Consider the following 22,702-nt stretch of genomic DNA (forward strand, 5'->3'; position numbering starts at 1 on the left):
TTTTTTTTTTTAAATAATCCATTGTCTGTAAGCACTGACTAATATGTAGGAGTCATAAAAGCAGATTTATGAGGTGAGTTAAAAGGGAAACTATACCCCCAAATATTGTAGGTCTCTATAAAAAATATATTGCATAAACAAGCTCATATGTAAAACCCTGCTTCATCTAAATAAACCATTTTCATAAAAAAATATACATTTTTAGTAGTATGTGCTATTGGGTAATCCTAAATAGAAAATTGCCATTTTAAGAATTAAGGGCCCCCTCCTGGAATCATAGGTTTCACAGTGCACACAAATAAACTACACATACATGCTAGGCCCCATCAGCCAATGAATGGACAGAGTTCTGCCTTTGGCTTCCACACTTCTTCCTGTTAAGGTGGCCATACATGTTAAGATCTGCTTGCTTGGCGATTCTTCTCCCGATATCCCCACCTACAGCTGGGCGATATCGGGCAAATGTAGGCTAATGTGCGCAGTTGGTTCGGGGACCGCATCAACGAGCCAACATGGTCCCTGATCCGACTGAATCTTTTAACCTGCCCGATCAATATCTGGCCAATTTCAGGCCAGATATCGGTCGGGCATGCCCATTGTTCCTGCCCCTACACGGGCCGATAAGCTGCCGAATCTGTCCAAGGGACCGATATCGGCAGCTACAATCGGCCTGTGTATGGCCACCTTTACAGTTAGAGCTGCATTATTTCTGGTCAGGTGATCTCTGAGGGAGCACACAGCCCATCACTAAATGGCAGATCAAGGGAAAGGATGTAAAAGTGCAATATTTACCAATATATACTGTATATTCCAGTTTGGCGAGGTTCTTTAAAAGGGCACTTAACATAATATAAACTGTCTATTGGTAAAGTTTATATTCATTCATATATTCATTCTGGGGGTATAACAGCAAACATAAACAATAACCATGCAATTTTTTTTGCAAGTCCTGTTATCTAAACTGCTGTTTGCAATGGCATATGATCTCTGAACAATCATCCCAGGAGCCAGAGAAAGATCGTACAAGGGTGTGACACACAGTATTGCCACCTTGCTATTGTTTGGATTCTGGCGCAGAGCACAAACCATCAAATCAGCAAGAGGTAAAGAGAAGCCATAGAACCTGGGTATCAGGGTTGGCCACTTACCATACACATACTAATAATTGTACTAAACTTAAAGGGGAACTCCGGCTTCCGAACAAAATTTGTTGGAGTTCCACACAACACAGAAACCAATAATATACCTATCACTGTAATGTGTTCCTTCAAAAAGTATGAATAAATACCATTTTATATGCTAAAATCCAGCAGCAAAACAGTTCTTCCCTTTCTGCATCATTTGAAATCCTCGCAGGAGAGGAGGGACTACATTTTTGTTACAAATTGTAACAACTTCTCCACAGCTTACAGACAGCACGCAGGAGTTCATAACCCACAATGCATTGCACTGTGATGTTCCTTTCCTTATTGACATCACATGTGTAGGGAATTGTGGGATCAGGAGGTTGCAGGCTGAGGACAGTCGACTGTTACATTTTGAGTCTCAAAGTAGTCGGCCAGATCAGCAGGGGAACAGGGGGCTAAGGCTTGGGTAACTGTTACAAACCATATTATTATTATTATTATAAAAAATCGTGAAAATTCTGCATATTTTTGAATTGATATATATTGCACAGTTGCTTGAAATTATGTTTACTTTTCAAAAAGTTGCGTGCAGTTCCCCTTTAATTTTGTACAATAATATTAGTACTTGTACTTACATGCACATACATACATGTATCCATGACCTGCTCCCAGGAGGCCTACCCAATTAACTACCGATCTTTCATTAAAATATTATGGTGGCAGACCAAGTGAATTTTATGTGTTATTTTCCTTTGCTGTTGTTTCACACCCGTTAACTCTTTGAGTTCCAGCTGATCCTCTGAGAGTGGGTCTACAGGCTGCCAGGTACCTCACAGTCCTGCAACAGAATGTACATTGGTGGCAGTTAGGTCCATAAGAGCCTGACAAAGAGAAAAGGTTTGGTGCTTAGAGAAGATTGCCTCTACAAGCTTGTTGGCTGAATCACTATATATTTGTGTTGATGGCTGGGTCCCACTGAGAAGTCCTTTGGTACTCGGGCCGCCAGCCCTGCCCTGGTTTGAAATAATAAAAGCAATGTGTCTATACACATGTAACTTACCAGACTTTAACTGGGTACTTGGTGCCACTTTACACTCATTATCAGCCATTTACATTGCCTCCACTTGGTTTCATAGTCTATGCTTGCAGGGGGCCCCTTGCCTAAATGGCCCAATAAACATAATGAAGACAATCAATTCTTGTCATGCAAGTCACATTCTAAAAAACATTTCAAGTATTACTGTAAAAACCCAATTACCTTTACAACAAATTCCAAACCTCGGCCTTGCATTCTGATGCATTTACCTTGGATTGTCAGACTTCTTTCTTCATAAAAACCTTTCATTTTATTGAAGAATCACACAATCACTTTATCCAGACAGATTTCTTAAACTCCGCTGCTTTACTGCAATAAGAATGAAGCCTGAAAACTGATGACTTATCCAGAAGAGATTCTTCCCCCAAAATACTGTTCGTATTTTTTTTTAAACTGGGATCAAGTAAGCTCTAGTTTATATTATATAGTGTGTATTTTAGATTATACAAGCCAACTCCCAGGTCCTAAGGAATCAACTGTAATTAGATATATATATATATTTGGGATTATGCACCATGCAAAAGAGGGGTGCGGCAATTTTTTGAGGAACATGGGAAGGACCTATTATGCCATTAAATGTTAGCAATGTACAGGTATGGGACCCATTATCCAGAATCCTGTTATCTAGAAAGTTCTGAATTACAGGAAATCTAAATTTTCAAAAATAATTTCCTTTTTCTCTGTAATAATAAAATAGTACCCTGTGCTTGATCCTAACTAGGGTATAATTAATCCTTATTGGAAGCAAATTGACCCTATTGGGTAATGTTAAGATGATTTTTTAGTAAACTTAAGGTATGGAGATCCAAATTATGGAAAGATCCCTGATCTGGAAAACCCCAGGTCCCATAACTGTACCACTTCACTGCACAACACCTGACCTGATTGTGACTGACAGAAATGGTTTAAGCAAGGTTTAGAATAGATCATTTGGAGGATGCAAGACTCCTCAGTTATTGCTCTGTGGTATTTTCTCATAACATTCTGGAACAAGTAGTAAATAATAAAATATAAACACTAGATAACAGACACAATGTGTGCTGCAGATGGCAAGATGGAAATTAATGGAGGGCTTTCCGTGTCTACATCTACCATTCCTTAGTCAGGACTTTTTAATAATTGGGCAGCTTGAAGTATATTGCAATATATGGACAAACAATCCCTATTTTGTTTAAGGAAGGGGAGGAATTCGTTGGTAGCTTAATGCACAGAATGTCTTAATGTCCTATATATATATATATATATATATATATACATTCCAATTGACAATGCGCACTCCTCATCCTTTATAATTCATTTATTGTTGCATTAAAAACATCAACGTTTCGGTCCAGGTCTAGGACCTTTATCAAGATGTTAAACCACCATGGTTTAACATCTTGATAAAGGTCCTAGACCTGGACCGAAACGTTGATGTTTTTAATGCAACAATAAATGAATTATAAAGGATGAGGAGTGCGCATTGTCAATTGGAATGAATATGAGCTACAACCATGTGCAGCACCCTTGAATTGGATATGGAGTAAAGTGAGTAATGGGAGTGCGGACCTAGTGATACAATATATATATATATATACACAAGAACAAAGACCACTGGCACTCACGTGTAAAGCACAAAATCTGCCTGGGTGCAGCATCTTTATATATATATATATATATATAAATATATTGATGATGGGTGATTGCAGAGAATCTCTTGTTGTTGTTGTCTATATGTATTTTGTGGTCACGGCCTCATTGCACCCCCGCCTAATGGGTGTAAAATTTATTGGTTGAGCACAAGTTTCCCTTTTTTTTTTTCTAAAAAAAATAACAATTGATATCCAGCACTGGTGGTACCTGCTCAAATAAATGCACTAAATATTGATGACAAGCTGTACTATCAGTGAGTATACATGACTGTACAAGACAATGTCTTGCTTCACAACCATCATGGAATAAGGCAGTTAGCCACAAGGCAACTATAGCCAAATGGATTTAGTATCAGTTATGGTATATTGTGCAGCTTGCTACAGAAATGTGTAGAATCCGTCCAATAAAAAACAGACTTGTTCCTACTCTACGGCTGCCCAGTTATTTGATTTTAGGCATTCTGCTTGACCAATTGGACTTGAATGTCACATTGGATGACCATTTCCTCAGATCACACTTCTAAGATAATGAAGACTAGCAGCAAAATGAACAAGCCAGTAGTATTTGTCCATAGATGTTTATTCCCACATCGTATTATATGTCTATTTGACCCATTGGCAGACAGCTTGGTTTTTCTGAACGTTGGCCAATGAATGGCACCTTACCCTAACCTGTAATTATATTCTCTCTATTCAATTGTGTGTAGCTTTCACATGGCTGCAGTTTTGGCAGTAACAGTCCAGTTTGCCATAAGGATGATGAGCACTGCAATCTTGAGACATGGTTGGAACAGCACATCTTCCATGAAGGATTTGGCTGAACCTTGGACAGAATGCTAAATAGCATATGCAAATCATTATTCTAGCAGGGAAAGGGATAAAGTATTTATACACCCCCTCCTTTTTAACTATCTTATATTTCATTTAAAATGGCACCGTTTACATTGTGTCATAGGCTTCAGCTTCCCAAAAAAAAAAGTATTTTCAAAGTGACCTGATGGTTGTGAGACATGAGGTGCTTCCTGATGATTTGACAAGAAATGACAGAAAAAGCAAAAAATTGTTGTGCTGTGGATATGGCCATTTTAAAGTGCATGTGCTATACCCAGAGATTCGGATTTTCAGACAGGATTTCTAGGTGTTTAACTCTAACTCATACTCCCTCATAAAGATAATCCCATCTCTGGGAATAACCAGCAGGACAGCGACAGACCAAGAAAGCAGCAAAAAGGATTATGCTCATAGTTAAAGCAAACTACATTGCCTTCTTAATGCCACTGCTCTAAGTGCAAGAATAATAAAGAGAAACAAAGCAGCTCCATGGCTTATCATTAGGACAAGCAACTTTTTTGCCTGGTAGAGTTTTGTAAATCCCTTTTAGAATGTCGCCATGTGTTTTACCAGACAGTAAAACCCCCACAAAAACTGTTGACTGTATGCACCCCTTTGCTTTCCACATCAGTCAGGTTGGAGCCCATTCCTAGCCTTTCCCTGTCTAAGGAGATGTCCTGGCACCATGTGTTTTTCTATGTAGAAATTTTCTCTTTAACAAATTTCCTTTTTCTCTGTAATAAAACTTTACCTTGTCTATTTATGGTAACTAAAATGCATTTGGTTTATTTAATGTATTATAAGACTTAAAGGAGAAGGAAAGGAAAAATTTGAAATTAATATATTTGGAAAGGGCAGCAGCCCCTGTCTTGAAACGCTATATTAAAAACTTACCTGCTGCTTCTGGATCGGCGCACAATCCCTCCGAAGATTCGCCCGTGTTTGAAGTTTGGCGCCGACATTTTCAAAATCGATGATGTCACTTCCCCCTCCGCCTTCTCCTAATGTGCATGCGCAGCTTCTGTGACCCCTGACGTAACGCTGCAGAGTGGCGCGCTCCTCTGTCAGCAGCCCTACATTTCCTACATTTGCTCAGTAAGTTGGGGGAAAGAAGCGCTCAGGAAAGCCCCTCTCCAGGAGGGGCTGGAGAGGGGCTTTCAGTGTCAAATTGATTAATACATGTATTTTATGGATATATGGATAAAAAAAAAAAAAAATTTATTAAATAATGTTTTATTTGTGCTGGTTTTATGTGGGAGTGTTGGATGGCTGGTGGCTGTGGGATGGCTGGGGATGAGGGACTGTGGCTGTGGGACAGTGGCTGGGGATGAGGGACTGTGGCTGTGGGACAGTGGCTTGGGATGAGGGACTGTGGCTGTGGGATAGCAGGTATAGTAGGGAGAGATGGTGCCTATAGTAGCAGTGGGGGGATAATAGCCTCTGGGAAGGGACTGGGGCTGTGGGATAGCAGGTATAGTAGGGAGAGATGGTGCCTATAGTAGCAGTGGGGGGATAATAGCCTCTGGGAAGGGACTGTGGCTGTGGGATAGCAGGTATAGTAGGGAGAGATGGTGCCTATAGTAGCAGTGGGATAATAGCCTCTGGGAAGGGACTGGGGCTGTGGGATAGCAGGTATAGTAGGGAGAGATGGTGCCTATAGTAGCAGTGGGGGGATAATAGCCTCTGGGAAGGGACTGTGGCTGTGGGATAGCAGGTATAGTAGGGAGAGATGGTACCTATAGTAGCAGTGGGGGGATAATAGCCTCTGGAAAGGGACTGGGGCTGTGAGAATGCAGGTATAGTAAGGAGAGATAGTATCTATAGTAGCAGTGGGGGGATAATAGCCTCTGGGAAGGGACTGGGGCTGTGGGATAGCAGGTATAGTAGGGAGAGATGGTGCCTATAGTAGCAGTGGGGGGATAATAGCCTCTGGGAAGGGACTGGGGCTGTGGGATAGCAGGTATAGTAGGGAGAGATGGTGCCTATAGTAGCAGTGGGGGGATAATAGCCTCTGGGAAGGGATGGAGCTGTGGGATAGCAGGTATAGTAGGGAGAGATGGTGCCTATAGTAGCAGTGGGGGGATAATAGCCTCTGGGAAGGGACTGGGGCTGTGGGATAGCAGGTATAGTAGGGAGAGATGGTGCCTATAGTAGCAGTGGGGGGATAATAGCCTCTGGAAGGGACTGTGGCTGTGGGATAGCAGGTATAGTAGGGAGAGATGGTGCCTATAGTAGCAGTGGGGGGATAATAGCCTCTGGGAAGGGATGGAGCTGTGGGATAGCAGGTATAGTAGGGAGAGATGGTGCCTATAGTAGCAGTGGGATAATAGCCTCTGGGAAGGGACTGGGGCTGTGGGATAGCAGGTATAGTAGGGAGAGATGGTGCCTATAGTAGCAGTGGGATAATAGCCTCTGGGAAGGGACTGGGGCTGTGGGATAGCAGGTATAGTAGGGAGAGATGGTGCCTATAGTAGCAGTGGGATAATAGCCTCTGGGAAGGGACTGGGGCTGTGGGATAGCAGGTATAGTAGGGAGAGATGGTGCCTATAGTAGCAGTGGGATAATAGCCTCTGGGAAGGGATGGGGCTGTGGGATAGCAGGTATAGTAGGGAGAGATGGTGCCTATAGTAGCAGTGGGATAATAGCCTCTGGGAAGGGATGGGGCTGTGGGATAGCAGGTATAGTAGGGAGAGATGGTGCCTATAGTAGCAGTGGGGGGATAATAGCCTCTGGGAAGGGATGGGGCTGTGGGATAGCAGGTATAGTAAGGAGAGATGGTGCCTATAGTAGCAGTGGGGATAATAGCCTCTGGGAAGGGACTGGGGCTGTGGGATAGCAGGTATAGTAGGGAGAGATGGTGCCTATAGTAGCAGTGGGATAATAGCCTCTGGGAAGGGATGAGGCTGTGGGATAGCAGGTATAGTAAGGAGAGATGGTGCCTATAGTAGCAGTGGGATAATAGCCTCTGGGAAGGGACTGGGGCTGTGGGATAGCAGGTATAGTAGGGAGAGATGGTGCCTATAGTAGCAGTGGGATAATAGCCTCTGGGAAGGGATGGGGCTGTGGGATAGCAGGTATAGTAAGGAGAGATGGTGCCTATAGTAGCAGTGGGATAATATCCTCTGGGAAGGGACTGGGGCTGTGGGATAGCAGGTATAGTAGGGAGAGATGGTGCCTATAGTAACAGTGGGATAATAGCCTCTGGGAAGGGACTGGGGCTGTGGGATAGCAGGTCTAGTAGGGAGAGATGGTGCCTATAGTAACAGTGGGGGGATAATAGCCTCTGGGAAGAGACTGGGGCTGTGGGATAGCAGGTATAGTAGGGAGAGATGGTGCCTATAGTAGCAGTGGGGGGATAATAGCCTCTGGGAAGGGACTGGGGCTGTGGGATAGCAGGTATAGTAGGGAGAGATGGTGCCTATAGTAGCAGTGGGATAATAGCCTCTGGGAAGGGACTGTGGCTGTGGGAATGCAGGTATAGTAAGGAGAGATGGTACCTATAGTAGCAGTGGGGGGATAATAGCCTCTGGGAAGGGACTGGGGCTGTGGGATAGCAGGTATAGTAGGGAGAGATGGTGCCTATAGTAGCAGTGGGGGATAATAGCCTCTGGGAAGGGATGGGGCTGTGGGATAGCAGGTATAGTAGGGAGAGATGGTGCCTATAGTAGCAGTGGGGGATAATAGCCTCTGGGAAGGGATGGAGCTGTGGGATAGCAGGTATAGTAGGGAGAGATGGTGCCTATAGTAGCAGTGGGATAATAGCCTCTGGGAAGGGACTGGGGCTGTGGGATAGCAGGTATAGTAGGGAGAGATGGTGCCTATAGTAGCAGTGGGGGGATAATAGCCTCTGGGAAGGGATGGGGCTGTGGGATAGCAGGTATAGTAGGGAGAGATGGTGCCTATAGTAGCAGTGGGATAATAGCCTCTGGGAAGGGACTGGGGCTGTGGGATAGCAGGTATAGTAGGGAGAGATGGTGCCTATAGTAGCAGTGGGATAATAGCCTCTGGGAAGGGATGGGGCTGTGGGATAGCAGGTATAGTAAGGAGAGATGGTGCCTATAGTAGCAGTGGGATAATAGCCTCTGAGAAGGGATGGGGCTGTGGGATAGCAGGTATAGTAGGGAGAGATGGTGCCTATAGTAGCAGTGGGATAATAGCCTCTGGGAAGGGACTGGGGCTGTGGGATAGCAGGTATAGTAGGGAGAGATGGTGGCCTATAGTAGGCAGTGGGATAATAGCCTCTGGGAAGGGATGGGGCTGTGGGATAGCAGGTATAGTAGAGGAGAGATGGTGCCTATAGTAGCAGTGGGATAATAGCCTCTGGGAAGGGACCTGGGGCTGTGGGATAGCAGGTATAGTAGGGAGAGATGGTGCCTATAGTGCAGTGGATAATAGCCTCTGGGAAGGGATGGGGCTGTGGGATAGCAGGTATAGTAAGGAGAGATGGTGCTATAGTAGCAGTGGGGATAATAGCCTCTGGGAAGGGACTGGGGCTGTGGGATAGCAGGTAAGTAGGGAGATGGTGCCTATAGTAGCAGTGGGGATAATAGCCTCTTGGGAAGGGACTGGGGCTGTGGATAGCAGGTATAGTAGGGAGAGATGGTGCCTATAGTAGCAGTGGGATAATAGCCTCTGGGGAAGGACTGGGGCTGTGGATAGCAGGTATAGTAGGGAGAGATGGTGCTATAGTAAGCAGTGGGGATAATAGCCTCTGGGAAGGGACTGGGGCTGTGTGATAGCTAGGTATAGGTGATGGGAAGAGATGGTGCCTATAGTAGCAGTGGAGGATAATTAGCCTCTGGGAAGGGACTGGGGCTGTTGGGCTGATAGCAGGTTATAGATATGGGAGAGATGGTACCTATAGTTAGCAGTGGGATAATAGCCTCTGGGAAGGGACTGGGGCTGTGGGATAGCAGGTATCGTAGGGGAGATGGTGACCTATAGTGAAACAGTGGGGGGATAATAGCCTCTGGGAAGGGACTGGGGGATAGCAGGTATAGTAGGGAGAGATGGTGCCTATAGTAGCAGTGGGGGATAATAGCCTCTGGGAAGGGACTGGGGCTGTGGGATAGCAGGTATAGTAGGGAGAGATGGTGCCTATAGTAGCAGTGGGATAATAGCCTCTGGGAAGGGACTGGGGCTGTGGGATAGCAGGTATAGTAGGGAGAGATGGTGCCTATAGTAGCAGTGGGATAATAGCCTCTGGGAAGGGATGGGGCTGTGGATAGCAGGTATAGTAAGGAGAGATGGTGCCTATAGTAGCAGTGGGATAATAGCCTCTGGGAAGGGACTGGGGCTGTGGGATAGCAGGTATAGTAGGGAGAGATGGGTGCCTATAGTAGCAGTGGGATAATAGCCTCTGGGAAGGGATGGGGCTGTGGGATAGCCGGTATAGTAGGGAGAGATGGTGCCTATAATAGCAGTGGGATAATAGCCTCTGGGAAGGGACTGGGGCTGTGGGATAGCAGGTATAGTAGGGAGAGATGGTGCCTATAGTAAGCAATGGATAATAGCCTCTGGGAAGGGGATGGGGGCTGTGGGATAGCAGGTATAGTAAGGAGAGATGGTGCCTATAGTAGCAGTGGGGGGATAATAGCCTCTGGGAAGGGATGGGGCTGTGGGATAACAGGTATAGTAGGCGAGAGATGGTGCCTATAGTAGCAATGGGATAATAGCCTCTGGGAAGGGATGGGGCTGTGGGATAGCCGGTATAGTAAGGAGAGATGGTGCCTATAGTAGCAGTGGGGGGATAATAGCCTCTGGGAAGGGATGGGGCTGTGGGATAGCAGGTATAGTAGGGAGAGATGGTGCCTATAGTAACAGGGGGCGGATAATAGCCTCTGGGAAGGGACTGGGGCTGTGGGATAGCAGGTATAGTAAGGAGAGATGGTGCCTATAGTAGCAGTGGGATAATAGCCTCTGGGAAGGGATGGGGCTGTGGGATAGCAGGTATAGTAGGGAGAGATGGTGCCTATAGTAGCAGTGGGGGGATAATAGCCTCTGGGAAGGGACTGGGGCTGTGGGATAGCAGGTATAGTAGGGAGAGATGGTGCCTATAGTGAGCAGTGGCGGGATAATAGCCTCTGGGAAGGGACTGGGGCTGTGGGATAGCAGGTATAGTAGGGAGAGATGGTGCCTATAGTAGCAGTGGGATAATAGCCTCTGGAAGGATGGGGCTGTGGGATAGCAGGTATAGTAGGGAGAGATGGTGCCTATAGTAGCAGGGGGCGGATAATAGCCTCTGGGAAGGGATGGGGCTGTGGGATAGCCGGTATAGTCAGGAGAGATGGTGCCTATAGTAGCAGTGGGGGATAATAGCCTCTGGGAAGGACTGGGGCTGTGGGATAGCAGGTATAGTAGGAGAGATGGTGCCTATAGTAGCAGTGGGATAATAGCCTCTGGGAAGGGATGGGGCTGTGGGGTAGCAGGTATAGTAAGGAGAGATGGTGCCTATAGTAGCAGTGGGATAATAGCCTCTGGGAAGGGATGGGGCTGTGGGATAGCAGGTATAGTAAGGAGAGATGGTGCCTATAGTAGCAGTGGGATAATAGCCTCTGGGAAGGGACTGGGGCTGTGGGATAGCAGGTATAGTAGGGAGAGATGGTGCCTATAGTAGCAGTGGGATAATAGCCTCTGGGAAGGGATGGGGCTGTGGGAAGCCGGTATAGTAGGGAGAGATGGTGCCTATAATAGCAGTGGGATAATAGCCTCTGGGAAGGGACTGGGGCTGTGGGATAGCAGGTATAGTAGGGAGAGATGGTGGCCTATAGTAGCAGTGGGATAATAGCCTCTGGGAAGGGACTGGGGCTGTGGGATAGCAGGTATAGTAGGGAGAGATGGTGCCTATAGTAGCAGTGGGGGGATAATAGCCTCTGGGAAGGGACTGGGGCTGTGGGATAGCAGGTATAGTAGGGAGAGATGGTGCCTATAGTAGCAGTGGGATAATAGCCTCTGGGAAGGGATGGGGCTGTGGGATAGCAGGTATAGTAAGGAGAGATGGTGCCTATAGTAGCAATGGGATAATAGCCTCTGGGAAGGGATGGGGCTGTGGGATAGCCGGTATAGTAAGGAGAGATGGTGCCTATAGTAGCAGTGGGGGGATAATAGCCTCTGGGAAGGGATGGGGCTGTGGGATAGCAGGTATAGTAGGGAGAGATGGTGCCTATAGTAACAGGGGGCGGATAATAGCCTCTGGGAAGGGATGGGGCTGTGGGATAGCAGGTATAGTAGGGAGAGATGGTGCCTATAGTAGCAGTGGGATAAATAGCCTCTGGGAAGGGATGGGCTGTGGGATAGCAGGTATAGTAAGGAGAGATGGTGCCTATAGTAGCAGTGGGATAATAGCCTCTGGGAAGGGATGGGGCTGTGGGATAGCAGGTATAGTAAGGAGAGATGGTGCCTATAGTAGCAGTGGGATAATAGCCTCTGGGAAGGGATGGGGCTGTGGGATAGCAGGTATAGTAGGGAGAGATGGTGCCTATAGTAGCAGTGGGATAATAGCCTCTGGGAAGGGACTGGGGCTGTGGGATAGCAGGTATAGTAGGGAGAAATGGTGCCTATAGTAGCAGTGGGATAATAGCCTCTGGGAAGGGATGGGGCTGTGGGATAGCAGGTATAGTAAGGAGAGATGGTGCCTATAGTAGCAGTGGGATAATAGCCTCTGGGAAGGGACTGGGGCTGTGGGATAGCAGGTATAGTAGGGAGAGATGGTGCCTATAGTAGCAGTGGGATAATAGCCTCTGGGAAGGGATGGGGCTGTGGGATAGCAGGTATAGTAAGGAGAGATGGTGCCTATAGTAGCAGTGGGGGGATAATAGCCTCTGGGAAGGGACTGTGGGATAGCAGGTATAGTAGGGAGAGATGGTGCCTATAGTAGCAGTGGGATAATAGCCTCTGGGAAGGGATGGGGCTGTGGGATAGCCGGTATAGTAGGGAGAGATGGTGCCTATAGTAGCAGTGGGATAATAGCCTCTGGGAAGGGACTGGGGCTGTGGGATAGCAGGTATAGTAGGGAGAGATGGTGCCTATAGTAACAGTGGGAGGATAATAGCCTCTGGGAAGGGACTGGGGCTGTGGGATAGCAGGTATAGTAGCAGTGGGATAATAGCCTCTGGGAAGGGACTGGGGCTGTGGGATAGCAGGTATAGTAGGGAGAGATGGTGCCTATAGTAGCAGTGGGATAATAGCCTCTGGGAAGGGACTGGGGCTGTGGGATAGCAGGTATCGTAGGGAGAGATGGTGCCTATAGTAACAGTGGGGGGATAATAGCCTCTGGGAAGGGACTGGGGCTGTGGGATAGCAGGTATAGTAGGGAGAGATGGTGCCTATAGTAGCAGTGGGGGATAATAGCCTCTGGGAAGGGACTGGGGCTGTGGGATAGCAGGTATAGTAGGGAGAGATGGTGCCTATAGTAGCAGTGGGATAATAGCCTCTGGGAAGGGACTGGGGCTGTGGGATAGCAGGTATAGTAGGGAGAGATGGTGCCTATAGTAACAGTGGGAGGATAATAGCCTCTGGGAAGGGACTGGGGCTGTGGGATAGCAGGTATAGTAGGGAGAGATGGTGCCTATAGTAGCAGTGGGATAATAGCCTCTGGGAAGGGACTGGGGCTGTGGGATAGCAGGTATAGTAGGGAGAGATGGTGCCTATAGTAGCAGTGGGATAATAGCCTCTGGGAAGGGACTGGGGCTGTGGGATAGCAGGTATCGTAGGGAGAGATGGTGCCTATAGTAACAGTGGGGGGATAATAGCCTCTGGGAAGGGACTGGGGGATAGCAGGTATAGTAGGGAGAGATGGTGCCTATAGTAGCAGTGGGGGATAATAGCCTCTGGGAAGGGACTGGGGCTGTGGGATAGCAGGTATAGTAGGGAGAGATGGTGCCTATAGTAGCAGTGGGATAATAGCCTCTGGGAAGGGACTGGGGCTGTGGGATAGCAGGTATAGTAGGGAGAGATGGTGCCTATAGTAGCAGTGGGATAATAGCCTCTGGGAAGGGATGGGGCTGTGGGATAGCAGGTATAGTAAGGAGAGATGGTGCCTATAGTAGCAGTGGGATAATAGCCTCTGGGAAGGGACTGGGGCTGTGGGATAGCAGGTATAGTAGGGAGAGATGGTGCCTATAGTAGCAGTGGGATAATAGCCTCTGGGAAGGGATGGGGCTGTGGGATAGCCGGTATAGTAGGGAGAGATGGTGCCTATAATAGCAGTGGGATAATAGCCTCTGGGAAGGGACTGGGGCTGTGGGATAGCAGGTATAGTAGGGAGAGATGGTGCCTATAGTAGCAATGGGATAATAGCCTCTGGAAGGATGGGGCTGTGGGATAGCAGGTATAGTAAGGAGAGATGGTGCCTATAGTAGCAGTGGGGGGATAATAGCCTCTGGGAAGGGATGGGGCTGTGGGATAGCAGGTATAGTAGGGAGAGATGGTGCCTATAGTAGCAATGGGATAATAGCCTCTGGGAAGGGATGGGGCTGTGGGATAGCCGGTATAGTAAGGAGAGATGGTGCCTATAGTAGCAGTGGGGGGATAATAGCCTCTGGGAAGGGATGGGGCTGTGGGATAGCAGGTATAGTAGGGAGAGATGGTGCCTATAGTAACAGGGGGCGGATAATAGCCTCTGGGAAGGGACTGGGGCTGTGGGATAGCAGGTATAGTAAGGAGAGATGGTGCCTATAGTAGCAGTGGGATAATAGCCTCTGGGAAGGGATGGGGCTGTGGGATAGCAGGTATAGTAGGGAGAGATGGTGCCTATAGTAGCAGTGGGGGGATAATAGCCTCTGGGAAGGGACTGGGGCTGTGGGATAGCAGGTATAGTAGGGAGAGATGGTGCCTATAGTAGCAGTGGGGGGATAATAGCCTCTGGGAAGGGACTGGGGCTGTGGGATAGCAGGTATAGTAGGGAGAGATGGTGCCTATAGTAGCAGTGGGATAATAGCCTCTGGGAAGGGATGGGGCTGTGGGATAGCAGGTATAGTAGGGAGAGATGGTGCCTATAGTAACAGGGGGCGGATAATAGCCTCTGGGAAGGGATGGGGCTGTGGGATAGCCGGTATAGTAAGGAGAGATGGTGCCTATAGTAGCAGTGGGGGGATAATAGCCTCTGGGAAGGGATGGGGCTGTGGGATAACAGGTATAGTAGGGAGAGATGGTGCCTATAGTAACAGGGGGCGGATAATAGCCTCTGGGAAGGGACTGGGGCTGTGGGATAGCAGGTATAGTAAGGAGAGATGGTGCCTATAGTAGCAGTGGGATAATAGCCTCTGGGAAGGGATGGGGCTGTGGGGTAGCAGGTATAGTAAGGAGAGATGGTGCCTATAGTAGCAGTGGGATAATAGCCTCTGGGAAGGGATGGGGCTGTGGGATAGCAGGTAGCAGCTTTCTGCTCTATCCAACTCGATTTCAGCACAGCAAATGCAGCCAGAGGCACTGTGCAGGACTAGAAAAAACACAGGAGCATTCCGATTGAACAGTAGAGAGAAGTGGGTGGGGCTAAGGGGGTTAAACATTTCTTCAGAGACTGCAGATCTTGAAAGGAAAAAAAAAAACAAAAAAAACGGAGCTCTCTGCTGCGCACTGAGCATGTCTGTGTCCTGGACAATCTGTGTTCAGTGAGACAGGAAGCTGCACAGGCTTAGAGCAGGTACTGTATTTACTGACAAGACTTTTCCATGTCAGAGCCAGATTAAGCAACAGCACGGTGAGTTCAGGAAATATGTTAAGGACTGTGTTAAGGCTAAGTTATTGAGCTCATGTTGTTTTTAGACTTTCCTTCTCCTTTAAGGAATGGAGACCAAATTGCAGAAGATATATGCTTAGTTCCCATAGCTTGCCATGCACCCACAGCTTTGGCTACTGCAGTAAAAGGAGGGGGGCTGCCATGGTATCTAATTTTCTGGGGCAAAAATCTCCAACCGCACGCTTCAAATAGTCCAGAGTGGCCATATTATAACTAAAGAATGGCTTAATTTTTTTTTACTAAAGAAAATCCATACACAACCTATGGTCACAATAAACTGGTCAGTATATTTGCCCCTTTAATAGTTGTTTGCAAAATACATATTGGAGGAGCATGAGAGAATTCAACCCCACAGCTTGCAAACATATTTTGACGTTGTCCTTTATTTCACAAGCAGTGTATGACATGCAAATTCAATGTGCAGAGACATTTTTTGCGTTAGATTTCTACCAACTACTGACATTATAATGCCCAACAATGCAGAAAGAAAGGCTGGAATACAATTAGTAATACCCCTTGACATGGCGATGCACACATTAAAAATAGTTTAATTTATTTTTATTTGTATATGTCAAAATACATTTTTCTCCAAGAAAAAAAAAGGTTCAAAACTAGTTTCATGCAGATGCAAAAGCTTTCTCTGTACTGCCAATAAAACCATAGATACACAGTAACCACCCTGTTTTATATAAAGAATAAATAACCTAAAAATAAAATACTAAGTCAGAAACAGTTCATCATTCTTCAGACACCCAAGCTTTCCCAAATATAATCCATAATAGCTTTTTTTACATATTGTCTTGCAAATCTTGGAATTGGCTGTACGCTTATTTCCCTTTGCATTGCTTTATACAGACCCCATACGTCCCACATACATATTGAATGGCTAAAACAAAAATCCACGACTAGTTTTGTACCTTTAAAAGAAAGAAAGAATCCTGAGGTTGGGAGCAAGAGCGAGGCTGTGCATCTCCATGAAACAGCGGAACTGAACAGGACATCAAGTTTGGATTTACCAAAAACTAATCCCACAAAAATAGGCAGTAAATCACAATGACCTTTTTTTTTCTTTAAAATGAGAGGGGTACAAATTCACATTTAATATTGTTTACATTATAATTGACAGTACAACAGCTATACAATTTACAGGTTCAAATTCATGGCGATGCTGATTCAGTAGATTAGATAGCTCGTTTGCCAATAATATACTTATCACTTTTCATGGACTGGCGCAAATAGAAAAAGCCATCTAACAAAAACAATTGCTCTGCTGTATACACAAATATTTATAGAATATCTGTCACTTTCTGCAAAAAGGCCACTGAAATGTACAAACAAAGATGCTGTTGGTATTAACAAGCAGGCTCCGTAGCGCTGGCGGTTCACAAGCCTTGGTCTGGCAACAGTGCATATTAGGGGGAACAGAATGGATATGGGAGATACACTGGGTGACAATACTTGGCTAGCACAAATGACAGCACTCAAAGAAATATGAAATGTAGTGAACAGTAATATTTTTAATAATGGTGACTTAAAATAAAAATAGCAAACCAGAATATTTTACATATATATCTCTAAAGTCACACCTCCATAAAATAGACAATATACCATAAAATTACTGAACTTTATTAAGATTACAATTCAGGAACAATCTAATCTGGAGTAACAGACATGGCGTAAAGTTGATCTGAGCATGCCACACAGTGGTTTGGACACAATACAGTATCTTAACTTATATATAGATACAGGCTTGTATATCTATATATAGTTATATATATATATGCAAGCGCACAAATATTTATATATATATATATATTTATATGTACACACATACACACACACACATACACACAAAGTCACTCAGTACCTGCTAAAATGAGTGCGAAAGAAATAAGTACTTTATAGAATTGGTTTTAAAACAGTGACTGTTAGAAGGAAAATACAGTGCTAGCTTTATACACTGAAATTATGCATATTGCACAAATAATGCAACTGACGACCTAACATCTGAGTAGCCAAAGTGAACAACGGAAGGCTAGCGTCCTAGTAAGCTTCAGGTTAACTGTAACATGGGTAGCTACCGGAAACCAATAAGCTGTCACAACAGTGTCATAGGAAAAACACTGGCACACTCATTGACGGGATAAGTTAAAAGCTCAACAAACATCTATAAAAATAAAAAGTGTGTATGGGTGAAAGAAAAAATGCGTGGCACAAAAAAAAAGTTAACTGTCTTCTGTGATAGCAGAAAGCGTTTTGATTGCGAAAAGTCTATGTACAACTAAGGCTTACTGGTTAAATATTGGAGGCATCTGGCCTTGAACACTTTCCTTGCACGTTGTATCTGTAAACAAGAAGTCATAGTCATTCTCTTCTGAGCAGCTGCGCTTTAATACAAAAGTGTTTTTATTTTTGCTTTTTATTTTGTACAAAATGGGCTAAATACAGGTAAGAGGGAGTTTGGCAGGATTTCTGCGTTATTGTTGCCAAGGAATATTCTCCCAAATATCCAGTGACTGCCACATTAAGGTCCACTGGAACTGTATATGTGCAATTTCATTAAATCGCTGCTGCAGTGAACCTTCGACTATTTGGAAAGTTTGCTTATAACTCTGATTAAGGCCCCATTTTCATCCTTTAGCCTCTGGTTGTCTGCTTTTAAGTCAGGTAACATCTGTAAGAAAAAAAAAAAGAAAAGGTGGATAAGTTTTAAAGGAAAACAAAGCAAACCACTTCACAAAAAACCCAAACAGCACCAAACAGTACCAACTGCACTGTGGGTACACAGCAATTCCACTTTGCAAAATGGGTTAATGCTAATAAAAGCTGCGCCCAGCAATTAAAAGACATACATATGAGCAGAGTAAGCCCATGCTAGCATTTCACATGAGAAAACATCACCTAGTTTGTCAAATCAAGACACGCCTATAAATGCAGTTTTCACTGGCTAGTACAAGTAATGCAAACTATAAATGCCAAATCTTCAACTATATATTATATAGAGTTTTAACAGATAAGGTGATTTTATTAATTATTAATTTATTAATTGTAGAATGAATAAGTGTGGCAATGCCATCGGTTTAACTGCATGGTTTCTCAAGAAAGACGGGAAAGCATTACAGCAGACTGTGTTTCTAACAGGGAAGAGAGTTCCCTTTAAAAGCATCTTGGTACATTACCTGCACAGCCTATGCTTTCAATGGAGCAAACACAACATAATCTGTGATAAAACCATTGTCTGCAGTATTGCACATAAAATGTAATTAAGGGGCAATTGAAAGCAGCCATTTCCGGCAGTGCCACGTTGGGAATGTTCTGTTGTCCAGATTTAACATGTGTGACAAATGTCCCTGGTTTCCTTACCATCGGCACATGAATAACTGGCGGGAAAATAAAGCTCCTTCACAAGGTGTATGTTTTCCCACCTGTGATTCGCAGTACCACTGGTGGTAAGAAAAAAATGCAGGGTCTTGTTGCCCACAGCAGAGCAGATTTACTGCAGGCAACAAAACATTCCATGAGCCCTAAAGCATTAAATCAAGGCATTCCTCAGATAAGGCTGCCACACTTGGCATTTTCTCTTCTGGGGGAAAACCACTTGCAGAAAAAAAAACCTCTAACACAGCCCAAATCCACCAATAAATGCAACAGCGTCTGTGCCAGAAGGAGAGAATACCAAGTGTCACACTAGCCTAACCAGTTTTTAGGGCTGCAGCCTTGTCTTCCCCCACCTGCCTTCTTCACATCACAGCAACTGTGCAAAAAAAAAAAAAAAAAAAAAATAGTAATTAAGACTTTCATCATTTTTATTGCCACCATTTTTAATATGGTCTTAGCTTGCCATATGGCAAGAAGTTCCCTGGATCTGGCAGCTATTTAAATACAGCTAGTTTGGCTGGGATCAATCCCATTAATTCCTACAGCACTCAAAGAAAGCCCTTGAATTTCTTGCATTCTGTATAAATTGCAAGGAATTGCAGTATAATTTGAGTCTGATTCATTCAGTCCCGTGCGAGTCACACCCTCATTCATCTTTTTTAATCATGTCTTATTTAAATGGAATCCAGAAACTTAAAATCTAACTTTCATCTTTGTAGATTTTATGGCATGGAAGAGAAAGGGTTAAAGAACAGCATGCAGGCACCTTACACCATTGGAAAAGGTGATTTTGGTGCTAACAGACCAAATAAATGTGCTTGCATTACACTTGCAGATGCACACGAGGCAGGAGATGTAAACACGATTGTGTTTTGATGGCTGCGCAATACAAACTATACAAACATTTTCAGAGGGCTACCAGAAGCCAATTTTGACTTTCCATTGTGTGTTATTATAGCTAATGGCTAATCGGTTGTGCAGATGTGATAAAAATGCATAGTAAAGATACAAAATCTGGCGAGTCTATGTTTAAATACTGTGTAGATGGACAAGTTATTTTAATGGTTGTTGTATTTGTAGCCTGGGCTTAAATTTATATTGAAAATGGCATTATGATAAAAGTTCCCTGACAAAGCCCTGACTGCCACTGCAGCAGTGTAGCCCCCACAGTGACATATTCCTATCCAGGGCCGGAACTAGGGGTAGGCAGAAGAGGCAGCTGCCTAGGGCACAACGATTGGGGGGCGCCAGGCAGCCTCTCCTGCCTACCCCCAAGTCCGCTCACTTAAGTCATTGCCCCCACCTCTTGTCCTTTCGCGGTGGGGGCAATGATCCATCGAATCGCAACACGAACCCCGCCCCCCCCCCCTTTGGCGCGCATGCGCAGTTGAACGCGGGGGGGGGGGGGGGCTTTGCATTGCGATTCGAATGAGGAAGGTGCCGGGGCGAGTTGGCCGAGGGGTTGCCTAGGGCGCCCGGTTGGCTTGGCCCGCCCCTGTTCCTATCGAAAGTGCCACTAAGTAGAAAAATCTAAATTCCTTTCCTCAAAAATACTTTGAATTATGCTGCAGCTATATTCATGGGCAATGTACAGATTTCCTTTAAGGATTTTCCTTGCCACAGGTAGCTTCATCTGAGCATTGGTTTATCAACCTGCGCTCTACTCACTATTCCAAGCATATGTCACAGCATGCAAATGCCACACTTCAATAAACACACAAGTCTCCAGGCACACATACATATTAAAGCAAATGTCAAGCCAAGTTATTTGCTAAAAACACAACCTGCCTGGCTAGCCAAAGGAGAGAAATTATAGGTCCACAGACTGGAGCCGTCTGCGGACCTCAGAGAGTTTCCCAACAACTCTTGTCAAAGCCCTATTCTCAGCCACCAGTCGCTCATTTAAATGCCTCAAAGTCTGTATCTGCTTTACTTCATGTAGATTCTGCAGGGATCAGGACAGATATAAAGATGGATAAAACCAAACAATTTCTCATTATATAAAACATTTTATGGCATGCAACTGTTTTTCCCAATACAGAAGATGCTTCTATACCACTTCTCATAAAATAAGCAAATATATTGCTCTGTCCTCTAGAGACAGCTGTAGTCAAATGCAAAAATACTGACTATGCCCTATATACTTAAGAAGAACACCCTCCCACTTCTTGTTCGCCGTCCCAAATGCATTGGTGCTAGTAGGTAAAAGCCCTTTATGAGAGCAGGGTTGACAGCCATATCCCATACTGTTTCTTTACCAATGAAATGCAAGCACAATGCACTATTGTGCTCATTATGTAACAAAATGCTTTCAAGTTGGATTAAAGTCTCATCTTAGTGATGCTTGTAAAATCCTCAATATGACAGGCCTCGTTTTAGGGTCCAAAATCCTGTTTTGATTCACAACTGAATTTTTTCCCTTTTATTAACCATCAATTCAGCATCTTATATGGATTGTCATGATAGGAGACAACCAGGACAGGCTATGTGGAAGGAGACAGTGTGAGAGAAGCAAGAATGAAGGAAGTGAGGGCAGGACAGAGGGTAAATCAGCAGTGCAGGACTGAGCACAGTGGTGTTCCAAACTGGCATCATCATGAGCACCTCCCACATCTGGCCACCCTCTCTTCACTCAATGAAAGATATCAGATTTCTGACTAGGAATGTGCTGGCGGCCCCAGGGAAGCACAAGAGTATTGCGGAATTTGGAGGTATATGTCCCATGAAAAAGGAATCTAATGCATCTAATTGATTACAGAAAATTCTCTTCAGAATAAAGTTGCTGCACAGTTATAGAATCAAGACTTTTTAAAATGTCCTGTTATAAATAAAATGGAGTGGACAATTCAGCAATATATACATACAAAAATAAATCCTACCATCAAAAAAAGTTAGTGAATAAAATGTATTCATAAATAAAATATTTATAAATCACACTAAATATGTTTAGAGAGCAAGTAACACAAAATTACAAGTACATTTCACAGTTAGCCTGCACTCAAAGATAGTTAGCTTAAGGCTAATGGCATATTGTATTGTGTATACACCAGAGGATAAAAAGTCAAACTGTTACCATCTGCACCTTGTTTGTGTGTTCAGACAGGAAAGGGATTAGTCTCAACAAATACACCAAGCGGATTACATCAAGAAAAATCATACTTCAGCGTTTCTGTGACAAAATCTGCTTTGTGTGTTCACTGCCAGGCTGACCCGTGAATGTCAGTGATCACACACATACATACGAGGTGCAGAAGGCAGTGAATACTACATTCATATAAAAAAAACTGCTGTGTAGCATAGGGGCAGCCATACAAAGCTGGTGTTTGGTTCTGTAAAATACAATGGTTTAAATTCTTACACAGGGAGATAAATAGGAGCTAAACAACATTTAGGAACTGGATGTTAGCAGCCAAGACATTTGTGAAGGCTGGATGACATTCTTGACTAATTTATGGATTTACTGGTCCTTTAAATATACAAAGTACAAGTAGTAGTAAGTAGTTTTACACAGCATGAAACTGTAGGACACTCCATACTGTTGATGTATGGGCACCATTTGCAGTTAGTAAACACCTATTGAATAGCCTGTCTACAATGAAGTGAATATTGTTAAGATTCTCTAAGCTTAACAGCCCGAGAATGAAAACACTGTTGGCGAGTCTTCTATACCAGAATTTATACATATTTTAACAGCAATATTAACACTTTTGGAATCTCTAAGTACTTACTTTAAGTTCTTCTTCCATTTCAGATATCCGTCTTTCTAGAGCTCTTCTTTCCTGATTTAAAAAGAAACCAACACAACACATTACATCCAAGTTATAACAAAGATACTTGGTTAAATGTTTATCCACTCATTTGTTTTTAGTATAAACCTATGTCATGAACACACATTTCCTTA

General features: G+C 44.5%; 1 protein-coding gene across 2 annotated transcripts in view; it reads right to left on the bottom strand.

Moving 5' to 3' along the window:
* Positions 1-15,788: 15,788 nt before the first annotated feature.
* ppp1r12a (protein phosphatase 1 regulatory subunit 12A) overlaps positions 15,789-22,702 on the bottom strand; it is an 81,411-nt gene continuing 74,497 nt past the window's right edge. For both annotated transcript variants that reach the window (XM_031898949.1, XM_031898950.1), the window contains 2 exons: positions 22,530-22,580; positions 15,789-18,097 (listed from right to left, as the gene is read on the bottom strand). In XM_031898949.1, the coding sequence (XP_031754809.1) occupies positions 18,011-18,097; positions 22,530-22,580 (138 nt within the window). In that variant the 3' untranslated portion in view covers positions 15,789-18,010. The remainder of the gene's footprint in view (positions 18,098-22,529; positions 22,581-22,702) is intronic.

Source organism: Xenopus tropicalis, chromosome 3, assembly GCF_000004195.4.
Source record: "Xenopus tropicalis strain Nigerian chromosome 3, UCB_Xtro_10.0, whole genome shotgun sequence".
In the NCBI taxonomy this organism is placed as follows: Eukaryota; Metazoa; Chordata; class Amphibia; order Anura; family Pipidae; genus Xenopus; species Xenopus tropicalis.